Source organism: Rhamphochromis longiceps, linkage group LG4 (assembly GCF_057381845.1).
Source record: "Rhamphochromis longiceps isolate RC_006_pf linkage group LG4, R_longiceps_female_GT1.1, whole genome shotgun sequence".
Lineage (NCBI taxonomy): Eukaryota > Metazoa > Chordata > Actinopteri > Cichliformes > Cichlidae > Rhamphochromis > Rhamphochromis longiceps.
Window position 1 is genome coordinate 6,960,245 of NC_140560.1, and position 17,383 is coordinate 6,977,627.

Consider the following 17,383-nt stretch of genomic DNA (forward strand, 5'->3'; position numbering starts at 1 on the left):
TGCCCTCTCTGGCATTATAGGATATGTGCTGTGATATATGATTTCAAATATGTTGCTGTATATTTAAGCAGATAATAACAAGTGCATCTGATCATATCAGATGATAAAATTAGGTTTGAAAATAATCCTAAAAGTATGGCAATACCAAACAAACTTGATGTGTACACGAGTTTCAGAACTTGAGACAAATCTAGGAACTGATCCGTGCAGTCTAACAAAACGGACAACTTTGAGTTAGCCAATCTAACACAAGGCTGTCTGATAGCTGTCTGTTTATCAGACAGTTGTGCAGAGAGCTTCTTGTGTTTTGAAACTGTGCTAAAATAGAGTTTCAAACAGTTTTCAAAAACTCTCGAAATTATCTTTTCGTTTTTTTTGTTTATTTTTTGTAAGCTGTTCCAGTTATGAAAAATATAATAAGCCATTCCAGCAGTGGAATGCTTCAGAACCGCATCTGGTTAGGCTCAAGTGACAGAATGGTCCAGTGGCCCTAGTAATGATAGGACAAAAGAGGAAATCCATTAACAGTCACAGAGCCACAAAACTGGAATAAGGAGGAGGTCAGGGTGGATATTGAGGCCAATAAAATACATAACTTCATCACAGGCTCTGTGTTTTCTATTTCTAATAAAACTTTCTTTATTTTTAGCTTTCTTCATTTTTGGGTGCCTGGTAACCTGAACAGCATCTATAAATAATATGTAAATCATGTATGTCCTAGGGTCGCAGCAGTGAAACTCATCATACAGTTACTCATAGAAAAGCTGCTCTTAAAACCAAATGTTCAGGTCCAAATGAAATTCAAAAGCTGCACTCATTGACACCACAAGCAGAAGTGTAGTTTTGTTTACCGGAGCTGTATACAGAGCAGGTTATCCTTCCAACCTGCTTCAAATAACCTTAACATCCTATTATAATAAATAGGTAGGTTTGGTTTTTTTTTTTGTTTTAAACCCTTACAGCGTCACAGCAAATGTTGAAGGGGTTTTAAAGAAAACAATTATGTGACCATCAGTCATTTCAGGAATGCCTTGAAATGATGTCTGGTTTGGCTCAAGTGACAGGACCCTCTAGTGGCCAGAGCAATTTTCATGGGAACAAAAGATGAAGTCAGGTGACTTTGTCTTTAGATCCCCCAAATCAGCATAAACAGTAGGTCAGGGTGGATAGGAGGGTCCATCAAACAAGAGTGGATTTGAACAAGAATTTTTTTCTTTTGTTAATGATACTATCAGTGAAATGCACCTCTAAGTTTGTTTATTGGGCCTTGGCTTTTTGGTAATTTAATTAGACTCAAAATACTTACATAAGTACATATTTTTAAAAGCAGAGAAGAAGGACAGTTGCATAATTCCCCAAATGTACTATTGACATAATATTAGTATTTAAATAAATATTTAAAGTCTTTACCATAGGATCATTTATTTTACAGATTTTTTCTGTTCCCTGCAATTATTACCTTCTCCTATGGCAGAGACATACAACCAATAAGGTGGTTAGAATGGAGGACTTGTTATTATTTATTATTAGATCCCCCTGCTACAGTATTGTTTGCCCTGTTCATGCTGTTAGCTAGTTGATATGCTTAATCACAACAACAAATAAATAAATAGAAAATAGGGGTGTTAGAAATTTTCCAGAATGCAAAGATTATCTCATTTTAGCCCATTACTGGATCTAAATTAAAGGGTTTATCACAAAATACAGTTTTATTCAATTCAATATGTAACTTAGGGGTAATTTCGAACAATTTTATGTAGCAATCCCACTGGTCTCATGTATGGATTTCCTTATCTGAGACAGGCTGGTAACTAGTTCAGGGTGCCCCACCTCTAGTTCTATGGTAGCTGGGATAGCTACCAGCCCCCTGTGACCCTGAATTGGATAAGCAGAAAAGATTATGTATAAATATATCAAATGATAAGCTATGTTTCCAGTGTTAGAAAAAAAAACAGTTTGCACAGTAATGTGATACAGATAAAATATTCACTTCTTTGTAAACTTTTTTGATTGCCAGGTTATGAAACTAATTTTGCCGTAGTCTTTATGCATTCAGGTGTGATGTTGTTGTATTAACAAGTAACTGTTTCTTTTTCTACATGAAAGAAGGTTAAGTATAAAACTTCTGCCATTAAAAATAGTGTTTCATTTTCTATTTAAGCCCATCCCTTTGACTTGTAGGTCAGCAGCAAAGCTAGCGAAGAAGCTGCAGGAGCAGCAATAGCATGACAGTCTTTTGAGAGGAAAGTTTCCTCTTGACAACCAGGATGATAAAAATCCACTACTCACATATTTCACCACTGCTGCTAAGTGGGTGATCTATCACACCTGAGTTATGCAGTATCACACACGTACCCTTACACACATACACACAGGCAGAAATCATAATGATGGCAATGGTGATGCAAGAGATAAAGGAGCAGCCCGCATATTACAGCATGGCAGCAGGCCGACAGGCGGTGACAGCCAGGAGAGAGAGATTATTGGAACACACACACACTCTGTCCCCAATACACACATGCAGCCACTCAGAAGGTAAGATATGTCTCCCAGCATAGAGATGCTGGGAGACATATTATTGCTGTAATCTCTTTGTCTACAAGACACACTTAGATGAATGGTTACAGAAGAAAGAGAGATTGTAACTGCAACTGTGTTTAACTGCATGTCGCACAGCCTAGTCTCATAGTTAATACACTTATTATATGGTGATTAGAATAGCTTTTCGGTTAAATATTTTTTAGGATAGTTTGAATTATCCTTCTAGTTCATGCAGTGCTCACCTACTAATGTACAGCAGAAGAGTAAACTGAGAAACCATTCCTTCCTAATGAAGCACTTTATAATAAGTATGCAATGTAGAATGACACATGAGTGAATATCCGAACAGGAGATGAAAACAGGAGTTCCACACAAATCTCCTGCTGTTTATAACCTTTTTATGGCATCGGTACCAGAGGTGGCAAAAGTACAGACACTCTGTACTTACAGACACCCATATTAGAAATACTTTGGTAAAAACTGAAGTACTGATTCAAATTCTTTGCTTAAATAAAAGTGAAAAAGTACACGTTATGAAATGTAAGTAAGAAAGTAAAAAGTAGCTCATTTGTACCAGCAATTTTTTGCAAAGCTAACTGGACCTTGTGCTTTATGAACATAATAATATAATAATAATGGACATGGGAAAACCTTTTGCAGACTTTTTGCAGTATTGCAGATTATAGGAAATGGACCGCACATGGACCTTACAAAACCAACCAGTGTTTACTTTCAGAAAAAGGAATTTAAAATTGTTGTAAAAACATCAGTAACTAATTCTGAGGGAGGCAAAAGGACCATTTACAATCCCCAGCAGGCACAACAAAACATGCTGCATCTGCAAAGCAAGTATACCAAATTTAAGTCCAGTGGCAATAGCTTTCTAATGTAATATACAGTCTTTACTCCAGCAATATACCTTGACACACTGCATATAGTTAACAGAGCTGTCTGCTAACTATTATTAAACTATTGAAGCAACTCTTCCCTCTTATTATATCAAGAGAGGAGTGAGCTTGCTAGCAAAGCTAATGACTCAGGTGATGTTAGTAGTTTTAGCTTTTCAGCTACTTATACACAATAGTTAGTATTCCGTAAAAATGCTTTTTTGGATTTACACAGATTCATCCATCCGGCATTTGCCACTATTTTGCTGCTTTTATTGGTGATATATATATATATATATATATATATATATATATATATATATATATATATATATATATATATATATATATATATATATGTAAAGTACATTGTTTAGTGACTGACTACTATTTTTTTTATTTTATTTTTTATTTAATTCAACAAATAAATCTTAGCAAAAGATGATAAAAGGAAGAAAAACACTTTGAGCAAGTAGCAGAATGTCATCTTGTCTGAAATTGTGTGGACCTTTTCTTATTTGTGAAAAGAACAAGATACCACTGGCAGACCAGCCAGCTCCAGTATTCTTTGGGGAATGTCAGACAATTTGCGTGGTGCTGGACTGTGAGAGATGTCCCACTAAAAAACTGGCAGAGTTTGCTCTGTTCCTCCTTGCACAAAAACATTGATTCTGAGGCTCAGTTGATGTCTCTGTATACAGAGACATCAACTGTATACATCAGACATCAACTGAGGATCCTGTCTTGTCCTGCTTCTTGTAAATGTACCTATGGACATGCCATCCTGGTAGAGCTAGACTACTTGTGCACTGTTTCACAGTAGTAACCTAGCAGAATTAAATATTGAGGCACAGGAAGTGTGCTCTCATTGTTTAAGATTGTTTAATTGTTGTCATTCAACCACAGTGTAGTTATGAAAGGTGAAGAATTATATAAAATCAGTTACAGCACCAGTATACTCTTTTTAACTTAAAAAAAAAATAAAACTTTTTTTTAACTTTAACTTTTTTTTCTTTTCTTTTTTTTACTGTGGGTGCCAAATATCATTGGACAAGTAAGCAACTCCAAGCTACTCTCCAATGCATCTATTAGAGAGTGAGTATAAAATAGTAAATACTTAAACACAAAAACAGTGGCTGTGAATGGGTGAACGAGGCATGTTGTATGAGAGCACTTTGAGTGCTCAGGTAGAGTGGAAAAGCACTATAAAAGAACCAGTCCATTTTCTATTTAAGACATAAAGATAAGATTGAATATTTTGACATATACACTATTCACAATATAGGAAGGGTGAGACAAACACATCATAACAACCACACCTACCAAGAACTTTTTCAAACTGCTCTTACCAAAAACAAACAAACAAAAACCTTTAAAGCACAAAACTGCTTAGTGTGCACATCTCTTAATTTCTTGTCTTTATGGTACAGTGTAATTTAGCTTGTCATAAGGCCTGTGCCTGGTCTTTATACAGCCTCGATGAAAAGTTTAAGACCATTGGAAAAATGGCAAAAAATCATATTTTGCATGTTTGGATCTTAACAAGGTTCCAAGTAGAGCTTCAACATGGAACAATAAGAAATGAGAATGAGACAAGACATTTTTGGAGCACACAATTTACTGAAAACAATGCTTAAACTGAAAAAAGCTGTTTTAAAGCTGATCAGAAGTTTAGTACCACATCCCTTTAAAAGGCCAAATCTGTGTGAAAATGTGGATTCATGAACCTTTGGGGATGGATGGCAAGGGAGGTTTACAAAATTGGACAAAAAGTTCCAAACAGTAGATACCTTTCGTGCTGCCGTCTTCACCACTTGGAGAAATGTTCCCACTCAGCTCATGGAAACGCTTGCATCACTGATGCTGCAATTAATTTTTGAAGTGATTAACAATAATGGTGGAGCTAGTCATTAATGAGTTCATGTTTGGAGCTTTGATTTCTGGGTGGGTGGGGGGAAGGCATGGGTTTTTTGGAGGTGTGTTCCTAAACGTTTGACCAGCTGTAAAATTATTATTGTTTTCAATAAATTGCATGTTCAAAAAAATGTTTTATCTCACTCCGGTTTCTTATTGTTGTGTGCTTAAAGCGCTACTTGGAACCTTGTTAAGATTCAACCATGCAAAATATGATTTTTTTTTTTTTTGCCATTTTTCAAGTCGGGACTGTTTTAATGTTAGTTTTTCCTTAAACACTAACAAAACAAAGAGACCAAAGGATTTTCTTGGAAATGTTCTTTTACCCATCTAAGGTCTAAGTCATCACAGATGTTAACCCTAACCCTGCGCAAACTCTTTATCACAGAAAACAGATCCAACAGTGTGGATAATTTGAGATTTGTGTCAGAGTGATTATTTTCTTTGCTTGTTGATTTCCAAGACAAGGGAGAACAATTTATTAAAATGACATTTAATTTTTTTCTGATTTCCTAGGGATATGTTTAGAGTTGGGGTTGGAGTCATTATAGATGACAGTGCTTCTAGACCTCAGAGGGTTAAGCAATTGCTCAATCGAAAAGCTTTTACCACAGCTTTAAATTAAACAATATGAATTCTAGCTGAGTGTCTTAAGAAGTATAGCAGAATTGTTAGCATTGGTATTAAAAGGGTTTGTTTAAAACAGCAAAGCAGTAAAATTAAATTCACAGTGCCTTCAGTCAGTCATATTCCTCATGGCTCTATTCTAGCGCAACAAGTGTTTCTTCCTATGTGCTGCTGCAGGGCACAGGCATGGAACTGTGTTTGGGTATTAGTGGTGACACATGTAGACGTTCTGCTCTGGGCAATTTCTGAGCATTAGAAACTAAATTATCTTGCATTCCTGTGGATATCTATGGACGTTCAAAAGGGCTTGAGAGTTCAGTATGATCAAATAAGAACTATGGACTGTAAGGGTCAGTCCATCTATTAAGCTGCTTCTGTCTATTTTTCAGGTAACCTGCTAAAATGTGCATGTGTCATCTGTTCACACACAGACACACAGGATATGTTCCCATGTCCAAAACGTTATGCACATTCTAAACATCTGTATTTTGGGATAATTTGTTATAATTTGTAATTTGAAGCATGGCTGCAGTGTCTGATTCTTCCTCTCTATAATCTAAACCAATGCATCTGGTCGGATATTATATAGACAAACTCTTTACAATTTAACAGCATACTGGAACTGAATGAAAGAAGAAGGGAGACTTTTGTAAAGGTGTTTATATTTATCTAGGTAAGGCTCTAATGGAGTCCTGTTGGAATGGAATGACGTTAGCCAATAAATATTAAATATTAAATATTAATTTATTTTTTAAAAGAACAATTTGAGTGCTCAGTTAGAATATAAAAGTGCTATATAAGTGTCAGATTCCTTAACTGAGACTTTTGCTTTAATTTAAAAATAAAGGATATGGTGTTTGGATGTGGTGATGTTGAGGTGGATATTGACTGTGTAACGACATTGTAATAACCCCTACATCTTCCCCCTCATCATATTTTGTCATCTTATCATATTTGCAAAATAATTTCAGCATGTGACATTGCAGTTTGCGGTTACAGAAAGTGAAAACACAATTGCTACTCAGATCAGTATGTCATTCAGCAGAGTTTTAAGAACAATTTGGATAGCTGATGCAGAACATTTTGATACCAGTGTCAGTGTCTTCACCCAACACTATTGTTAGAAAAATGGTGTTTGTTGTACCTGCTGGTTCCCATGGGAATCACTCTTATACATCTATCCATTTTACAACTTGTACTTACATGCATAGACTTCACTTGCTTCTGTCTCTGTTTATTTTGTCATTACTAAGACACTGTGAAAACAGTGTTGTCTTTTTGCTGATGGTTACACGCTATACCATTTCCTGTTATTTTTTATGGTGAATTTTAGGAATATATATATATATATATATGAATCGTGCATGGGGTAGAGAGTATATGCTATCAAAGTAAATATAACCAAAGAAGAAAGAAAAAACAGAAAAACAATACAGCTCACCAATAGGAGTTAAGTCAAGGGTTAAAACTCACCAAAAGATCTACTTTATTTAAACCTAGAGTCAAGGCCACTGGTGCCCAAGTGTAACAAATGTGCTGATGGTAAGATGTTAATGTGAAATGTTCTTTACTGACTGTGGCAGGTTAATAATGGACATCAATGCCCGTTAACTTGGGCACATGCCCTGTATGAAAAGTAAAATCTGACACCGGATTTTTAAAAAATTTGATTCTGAAAATTTTTATATTCTTCTAATGACAAAGAAATACAGCTCATACCCACAGGCAAGCATGAACAGGACAGTTTTGATCTGTGCAGTTTATTGTTTCAAATAAATAAGCCAAAAATGGTTTAAATTTGGTACAACATATTTATATTTTGGACTTTTTAATTATGTTAGCAACTAATACATTTTATTATCAGATTATAACTTTTATACATTATTATTATTGTGTAATAGAATGCAGCTCTTTTTTTCTTTCTTTTTTTTTTTTTTTTTTTACAATTTTTATATATGTATATATGTATGTATGATATGCTTTGTTTTTTACATTCAAATAATTATAAAGCTTTTTTTTTAGTTTGTTGCCATTATCATCTTATACTCTACTTTTTTTCCTTATAAGATGGGAACAGTCAACCATAATCCTTTGTTAAAATAAATATAAAATGTTTCTTCTGTCCTTTCTGCTCGCTGTCCTCACACAAACATCCTGCCTGTCACACTGAGCTGATCATCCTGTAATGGCTGCTACTGCTTATTGTTCACATCCTGCTTTGTCTTCAGCGCCATTTTGACTCCGCGGGAGGAGGAGCAGCTTTGCAATCACGCACACACTAATGGCAGACACACTCATGGTTAACTTCACATTCACATTTTAATAAAAGGACGCCAATCAGGGATTAACTTCCATGTTTACATACTACAGCAGCAGGTGAGCCTTGCTATTCTTCCACTCACTGTCAGTAAAAAAGGCTACATTGTTTTTTAGCACTGCTGTTGTTGCTACTTTGTAATAATAGCTGCTGCTGGTGGTGGTGGTGATGGTGGAGGAGGGCCACGCTGTGCTAACCCTTAGCTTGTACTCAGAGAGCTAGCCGTGCTGAGCTAACACCTGATGAAGGCAAGCAGCTCCGGAAAATGTGTTATTTTGCTCCCATTTATCAAGGTTATCTCCATGTAAACACACTAGCTATACATAGTTTCCTAGGCTATAGTCTTTAAGTTGGAAAAACTAAACAAGCATTTTAGGAATTTTAACAGGTCAATTATTTAATCCTTATCTAATAAAAAATAAATAAATTGAAACTGGAATTGAAATGAGAAATTTGAAAAGTGTATTGGATTCAATTGCTTTGGAGGTGGTTATAATGTATAAAGTATCCGTGCAAAAAACACAGCATGTATATAGGCTTTATATATAAAAATACAAATAATTAAAAATAGTTGTAATAAATAAACAAGTAAAAAATTGTGTTGTAAAAAATTAATTTTGTAGGTTGTTGGTCTAAAAACGTTCTAACCTATTTAGTGTTGTCAAATAAATTAATCCATACTATGTGTTAGGGTTACACACGTAAATGTGCTAATTTATAAATTCAGAGACTATAAAAAAAAACATGGGGCACAGTATAAATGTTTGTATTTTTATTATTATTGTTATTCCACTATGAAAATATATGTACAATAAATAATTTGGATTTTCACTATTAAAGAATCTCAATAAATAAACTAGTGTTTAAACCTCCGGTCATCAGCAGGGCTTCCCTCTCTCTGCGTCGTGCCGTTCAAAGAGAGAATTCATTCATTCATTGTCCCATTTGGATTTTGTCAAAACGGTCCAGATATCTGCGCCTACAGACTCCGTGAACAGTTCCTGAGAAGCTTTTAAGAATCCATGAAGCTGCACCAGGATGAACTAGAGGAAACAAATCCACAAACTCATAAGGATTGATTTACATCCCCCCCCCCCCCCCCCAAAAAAAAGAAGAAATAAATAAATAATAAAAAAAAAAATTCCAAACCGAGAAAGTGAAGTACAAAAAATACATCCACATATTGTCATATTTTCAAAGGAGGGGAAAAAAATCCTTTCGATGTTTTAAAGTGAAAAATTAATTGGATTTCTTTGAAACTATGATGCCCTCCAAAAAAGCAAGAAGAATATGTAAAAAAAAAAACATATTTTAATGGAGAAAGGTTTCAGGAATGTTGCCGAAAAGCTTTAATATTCTTTTATTTCTGTTAAATAAATAAGTGTTGTGTCCTCTGCTGGATTTCTCATTAACGCAGGCCCCTCTGCCCACTGCCCCACTCGCTTTTATTTGACCCTACTTTCAATTTGTGTCGAGGTCTCAGAAGTTGAGGTGCTGCAGGTCTATGGTGCACAGTGTGCTTGTGAACAGATCGAAGTCCTCTTCTGAGAAATCCACAGGGCTGTCCAGGGTGCTCTGCAGGCTGGGTGACAGGCAGGGGTCCCCGGCGAAGAAGGTGAGGTCGGGTAGGGTGGACGATGAAGATACGGCAGAAGGAGCAGATGAAGCTGTGGGTGTAATTGAGGAGTCCTGCTGCTCGGGAGCTGCTGTTAATCCAGGCACGGATTCGCTCAGCTGCATCAGGCCCGGGTTGTCAGCAGAGTTGGTGACCGCCGGAGAGTGACGAGCCGTCGCAGAGTCAGAGCACCCCGATGCCGTAAACAGCGGTGGCTGCTCGGGGATACTCAAACGGTCTCCCTCCTCTGGTGTGGGCTGTGCATTGTCCCCGCTGTCATTAGCGTAGGCGGCCGAAGATGGATTGCCGCCTCCCGGCTCTCCCTCCGAGGCAGTCTCCCCTGTGCCAGATGCTTCCAGAGGCTGGCTTGAATACGGGGAGGAGGCGTCAGCGCCTTCGAGCGGCTCAAAGCCTCCCGTGTCGCTGGATTCATGGCTTCCTCCGCTCCCGTGCGTGTTTTGCCGCTTATGTTTCATCCGCCGGTTTTGGAACCAAACTTTCACCTGCCGTTCGGTTAGATCCAACAGGGCGGCAATCTCTACTCTCCTGGGCCGGCACAGGTACTTGTTGAAGTGGAACTCTTTCTCCAGCTCCAGCAGCTGCGTGTTGGTGTAGGCGGTGCGCAGCCGGCGGGAGCCTGCTCCTCCAGCGTCTAGGCCCGCCTGACTCGGGTCTGGACAGGAACAAAGACAATAAATGAAACCCCATATATATATTTATTTATTTTTCCTGCAAGAAATACGCTACTTCGTCGCCGAGCTCACCTTGGCTCCTCGCCTGTAATAAAAAAAGAACTAATACTAATATTTTAAAAAATATACCTTCCACTTATAGTAGCAACCGTCACTCAGAAGAGTGAAAGATAACTATGTCATCAATGAAAGTGTGCTTCTGTGTCTTGTAAATCAGCGAGGGCTATGAGATTCTGCATTTTGTGATCAGAGAGGAACACGAATAAATCACGGAGCTAGAAGGAAATGCGTGTGGAAATGTGGGAATTTTTTTTTAGACGAATGTGGCGGTATTTGTCAGAAACACAACTGAAAGCTCGATTTGATTTTTTCGTACTTCAGAAAAGAAGGCAGAAAATTTGCCGAGAAATTCCCATTAAAATTGATACGAGGTAGATTTCTAAATGTGTGGGGATAAGAATGGAAAACTGGAATTTCTTTCTTTCATTATTTCATCGATTTGTTTGTTTGCTTACTTATTTATTTGCAAAATTATTTATTTATTTTGAAAAATGCATTGACTGTTAGAGAGTTCAGTGTGAGAGATAGAAATAACCTGAATCCCACAAAATCAGATAGTGTGCAGTGCGTTTCCTGTGGGGACGAAACCTACACCCCCCACCACCACCTCCACACCCAAACGTATTTTGTCCTTATCTCGCCATTATTTTTTCCCACCTCCATCCAACATGGCGACCTTCTCATTTGTGTTATGAATCTATAATAACATGACCATGCTGCTACTGCACATCGTCCAAGAAGGTTGAAAGCGATATATGCTATAGCAAATATGTAAGCGATGAACATGAAATTAAAAAAAGAAGAGAAATAAAAAAAACTCCCGTGTGTGTTTTTACGCAAGACAAATAATTATACATGGAATTAATACATTTTCGATTCTCGAAAGTTCTGAAATTATTTAGTGCCTATGTAAAAGATCTGCCCTCAGTATGGCTGGCGTGCACGTATTGATCCGCACTGACAAGGATTATCTGTAAGACGTTAATGGGTTGTTTAATGCATGATGAAAGAGTGTGCAAAGCACTGCAGCATAATGCAGTGGTCTAGATATGGCTTCCCTGTTGACACAGCGCTGCACAAAACACACACAAACACACACGGAGGGGGGAAAAGACAATGTCATTCAAGTATATCCACGCAGGGTGTAATAACTGTTGGAAATGTGATGCGAGTAAAAAAAGAACAGAACATGCTGCACACTCTCTTACTCACTACCACACACATGCATGCAGCTATACACGCTGTTACCCGGCATCCCACCATACCGACCTGTGGGTGACTCGATGCCCGCCGAAGCGTACCCAGAGGCAGTTGACGACGGGGAGGATGAGGCGGGGGGGATGATGGATCCGGTACCGCTGGAGTTGCTCCCTGGCTTGGGGCACTTCTTGTATGATTTCTTCTCCTTCATCCAGGGGAACTCGTGGGCAATCGGGCCGGTCGGGGTGACCGTGGCCGGGGCGGGGGCCTGGCCGGTCGTGTATGGCTGCTGGGCGGCTCCGTGATGCGTCTGGAGGCCATTAGTGGCGGAGGCTCTCCGGTTCTGCTGGCTTCTCGCAGCTGGTCTCGGCTGGCTGGCTGTGCAGGGGCTGAAGCTGGGGATGGTGTGCTCAAAGGGAGGCGGAATTACTGTCGACTCCTTGATTGATGAAGTTTGAAATGACTCCAGGACGGCGGGGAAGGACGTCAGGCACTCTGCTAGGGACGGCTGGCTGTTTATGAAACCGATCTCCCTCTCAAATTCAAAATTCATAGCTCTCTCAAACGGGCTTTTACCCCGAAACGGCGATACCCTCCGAACAGCCCCTTCCCCAAAAATAAAAACAGAAGAAACAACAACAAAAACACATACACGCACGCACCCTTGCACACGCACGCAACACACTATGGCTTCACAAAAAAATCAACTGAAAAAAAACGCACGAACATGTAGGTTCCCGACCGCAATGGCGTAAACACCGTGGCTATATAATAATTGTGTATATTGGTGATATTACTAGCGTGTGGGGACCTGGGTAGTCTAAACTGAAGAACTATGGGGCGAAATTGCAGCCAGTTCCTGGCCACGTGATCCGAATCAGCCAATCCTGGACCCAGGCCAGGCGGCTGTGATGGCTGTGGGAAGCAGCATTATTATTTTTTTTCCATCAAATGTCGTGTCAGGATACTACTTCGCAGGGTAGCTGCCATTGTTGTATTTTAACAGGGCGTGAAAAAAAGCCCCGATACGGTGGCCATTCGCCATGTGCGCAGTGTGGGCGACTGGCCGGCGCATCCAGGCCCGGTGATGCTGCACAAACAATAGAGCATCCTCTTCTTGAGCATGTTGTCCCCGTCTTCTGGGTGATGTGGTGACGGTTAGGTGTATGGAGCCGGCCAGCACCGTCTACAATATGTCTCCTGTTTACAACGCGCTGCTCATTAATCTTAGAAGGTGTGACAGAGGGTGGAAATGTCACGCTTAGAACATTCTGGGAGTTTTTTAGATGGCGCAGAAGTGCACGAAGAGTGGACGATGAAGATTTGTGCTCAGCGGTAGTGCAGAGGGAACAGTTTACAAGAGCATAGCTTAGATTTGAGGACAGACAGTGAGGGGAGCCTACTGATGTGTAAGTGTGCGATTTTTATATCTAATAGATATCACATTTACGTAGTGGTGTGTATGAGAGGGGAGGAAACTTTAAACAAGGTCTAAATATAATCTTACCCTAAAATAACCTTTTCAGAGAGGCTCGAAAATTCTTCTTGCAAGATACCACGGTTCCTCTCCCACCCTCTCTCCACGGTGTTAAAATGTTCGCCGTGTTTACGCAGAGGGAGAGGGAGAGTTCACAGCGAGGTCGCTTCACCCAGCTGGGGAAAAAGGAGAGAACGCTACTCTACTTCTTATGATAAAAAGAATACAGCAGCAGTATAAATGGTAACTGTAAGTGAGAGTGGCCTTTAGACTCAACAGGACGCACATGTAGATTTTGCGAGAGATCAAGAAGCGGTCATTTGTTTAGCTGGGAATATTTTGGGGAGGGCCCGAATAGCCCCGAGTGGAAGAAAACGAAGTGCGGTGATCAATCTTTCTCTCGCTGCAAAGAGTCTGACAGCAGCCTCTCTCTCTCTCCCTAAATAACAAGGAAAAATCCACCCTCACTCTTTCTCTTCCTTTCGGGGCTCGATTCGACGTATTATGGATATGACTGAAATAAAAGACTGAAAAGTTCTTAGCTCCCTCCCCCCCCCCCGCCACGTTTCTTTCCAAGTCGCTTTGCCTCACCCCAGGCTCTAAGAAAGAGAAAAAGGCAGCAAAAAGGCAGAAATGTGTGTGGGAGGAAACGCCATTGAGCGCAGGCAGTGAGTAGGCCGAGGCTGTATGGGCACGGAAAACACAAGCCCACAAGGCAGACACAAGTTGCTGAGCGAGCAGCGTTCATTCTCTCTCTTTTTTAATTTAATTATTTTTTAATAATATATATGAATGCATATTTTTAAAATTTTGATAAAGAATTGGGAGTTTATATGAAGATTTTGTGGCGAGCAGAAAACGTTTTTCCACATGCCAGTAAAGACCTGAAGAGCGTGGATTGGTCGACTGAAGATGGGAACGTGTAATTTCTATTTTATTTTATTTTATTTTATTTTATTTTATTTTATTTTAATAACGCTTTTGGCAATCGGTTATTTGATTATTATTATCAATTGATTATTACGAAAATACATTTTTAGTTAATCCACTGACAATATTAACATTTTATTTGTTTATCTCAAATACAGTTTTTCATTAATATTATTTGAGATTTTGATTGGCCTAAAGCCCAATTTCTGGTTAAACATGTAACGTGAGAAAAGACTCGGTAACTTCAAATTTTTCATAGTTCACTAATGACCAGGTTGTTGTACTTTTCCTTCTTTTAATACTACCAATACTACAGTAAACACACTTCTAATTCAATCATGACCGTACAAATACTATGTGCAGAATAGCATTTCTGTAGTCAAATAGTTCAATACTGGATGATAACACGATGACGGCTTTGTCACATCTTCTGTCTAACAAAACACATGAAAATCAAAAGATTCTAAGTGGAGAAATGTGCGTGTTTACGTAGCTGTGAGTGTGCTACACTAATAGCTGGACGATTTTCAGTAGTGCCTGCGCTGCTAAAGCGGATCCGAGCTCTCCGTCTATTTTTATGAGGCAATAAATTAGATCCAATCTCTGCTTATAGGTGTTTTTATTGTCTGTTAGTCCAACGGAGATGTAAAGGGAAGTGCGGCCATTATTTATGGGAGTCTGATTTATGTCTCAAGTTTTATGAGGCTCTCAGCCCTCCAAGCACGCGGGTGCGAGAGGGAAAGAGAGAGAGAGAGAGAGAGAGAAGAGGGGTGGGGGTCGATCACGTGATAGAGCCGAGGCGCAGTCCTCGGGGCTTTTTTAGTCATAAACACACAGCTGACACATAGCTGAGCTGCATGCAAGATGAGAAATCTTCAAAGAGGAAAGCATTAGCCACAAATGCCTAAGAGAGGATTTGTTGAAAATATTGAAATTGCTCTATGGGTATACATAGCTTGCACAACTCCAGCAACCTCCTAGTCAGCTTCATTGTTCCTATAGCTGTTGTTTGGAGTTTTCACTCACTGGATTTCAGTATTTTTGCACACTAGCCAGTATTTTCTGTTGACTGATTAACATCCTGAGGTGTCAGAGCGCTTATCTGTCTTTTGATTTAAAGCTGGGGGCATTAAATTAGCATCAGAAGATTTCTTCGTCACCTTGGAAAAGTGGTAAGAACAACACTAAATAAATAAGAATATGCATACATACATAAAAGGAATGGAAAATTCTTAGTATTGGTACTGCGTCAAGCCAAATTGTTACTTAATTTGGATAAACACTGATACCTAAGGAGAGCTGCAGTGAAGCAAAATAAATCAAATTGTTTGGCCTGGCTACTGAATGCCTTCCTGCTATAAAGTGATCTTCATCATTGCAGTAATGACTGGATTCAGCACACCAAAACTGAATGTTTTCTTCACCACTAGTGACAATAATCACTGCTGAACACGTGTCAAAAGCCAAACTGCCAGAGGACAGCTAACTGATCATGACACCAAAATGCATCTGACTGAAGGGACTGGTGCTCATTCTTTTATTCAACTTTTTGAGCCCGCAGAAAAAAACAGCTGCCAGAAGAAAACAAAAACTCAAAACACATTAGTACAGTATCTGGTGCTTATTTTTCAGGTTTTGTAGGAAAAGGTTTTGTACTTTAATATTAATCCCAACCTTAAGACCACCTGATATTAGCAAAAAGGATGGCTGCTGCTGCTATCCCAGCAATTAATACCAGACAGCAACTAAATAGCAGAGTAATAGGTGGTGATTTATACATTTCCTATTCTTACAGTGGTATCAGATAATAAAGCCCTTCTTCTCTCTAGTTTGTACAGCAAAGCGAAGCAGCGAGAAGGTTTTCTGAAAGCTAAAGGTCTTTTCTTTTTTGGACAATTCTGTAAGTTTTCTGACTGTGATGCTTTATCCTCAGACACCGACCCAGTATTCACTACTGGCACCAGAGTCAGGTCATCTCTGAATCAGAGACAAGCTGTTTGAACTAAGTCACGGCCACACCTAATCTGTGGTTTATGAGCAGCATTTGTTTCTATATTATATCTACATTATATATATTCTATACTATACTAACTATCTAACAAATTTGACAGTCAAATTTTCAATCTGATTTAACCTTTTGACACTATTATGCACTCTAGAGGCTTTTGAAACAAGTACCAAGTCCTATTATGAGTTTCTGAGTTCAAGTTTTTACTTTCATCTTTAAAAGTATTTTTATGCATATTTATTTCACTTAAAAAAATGGTACTTTTTAGTACGGAATCTTACAGAATGCAGTGAAAGACTGATGGGATGGTGAATGTTTAACTTCTAATTCTTACTGATTGAGATTATAACTAATGCAACAAAAGTGCTGTTTAGACTGTGTGAAGATTTAGCTATTAAAAGGTCAGGACTGTTGCTCCAATCTTAGTAAAAACTGTTTGTTGTATGGAATGATACAAACACTCATATCACTGTCTCTTAACACATACAACACAAAGTGCCTTTAACCAACTAAAAAGTCTAGGCTAATCATAAATACATTTCTGAGTTCATCTTTTATAAAAGCACCTAAAACAACGATTGTATGAAGTGAATTAGAAAGCAAATTTACTTGGAATTTTACTTTTATTTGACACCTTTCCTAAATACTGCACATCTAGAAAAAAGCCAGTAAAATCCATTCCTCTTTTGTGTTGACATATTTGAGGCACTGTGTTTGCGTTATCTAAGTAAAATAACAAGCATGTCTTTCACACATGTCAGTATCTATAAGATTTGTGTTTTAACTGCTTATTTGTGTGGTGGCTTTAAAGATTTTAGTAGGTTGAAGAATTTTCAATCATACTGAATATGTTGTGATAATCAACATTCTACATATTTATATAATCATAGCAATTGTAACTTTATCTTAGCAACAAATCTCCTATTTGTAAATTTGATATTTCATATTAACCCAAGGAAATCCAGCATTCGTTTGACCATAATAATCTAAATAAGAGGAGCAGGATTCTCTGCTGATACCTTCACTGTGATAGTAGTATTCTGCTTGTTTTAACATTATCTGATGCTGACTTTTCAGTCTTTTTTTTTTTTTTTTTACCAAAACAGCATGAATCA

The 17,383-nt window shown here is 38.5% G+C and overlaps 1 protein-coding gene across 1 annotated transcript; it reads right to left on the reverse strand.

Annotated features, from left to right (window-relative positions):
• Window positions 1-7,946: 7,946 nt before the first annotated feature.
• hoxb2a (homeobox B2a) lies at window positions 7,947-17,286 on the reverse strand. Its single transcript, XM_085403088.1, has 2 exons — window positions 11,923-17,286; window positions 7,947-10,574 (listed from the first exon to the last, which is right to left on the reverse strand). The coding sequence occupies exons 1-2, from the start codon at window positions 12,404-12,406 to the stop codon at window positions 9,766-9,768; spliced, it is 1,293 nt and encodes a 430-aa protein (XP_085259214.1). The 5' UTR covers window positions 12,407-17,286; the 3' UTR covers window positions 7,947-9,765.
• Window positions 17,287-17,383: the final 97 nt, after the last annotated feature.

Bases quoted from the DNA above. Each gene is read 5' to 3' on its own strand.
- hoxb2a (XM_085403088.1), bottom strand. From the start codon at position 12,406: ATGAATTTTGAATTTGAGAGGGAGATCGGTTTCATAAACAGCCAGCCG. The intron at 10,575-11,922 runs GTCGGTATGGTG...GTTCCTGTCCAG, and splicing joins GGGCATCGAGTCACCCACAG to ACCCGAGTCAGGCGGGCCTA.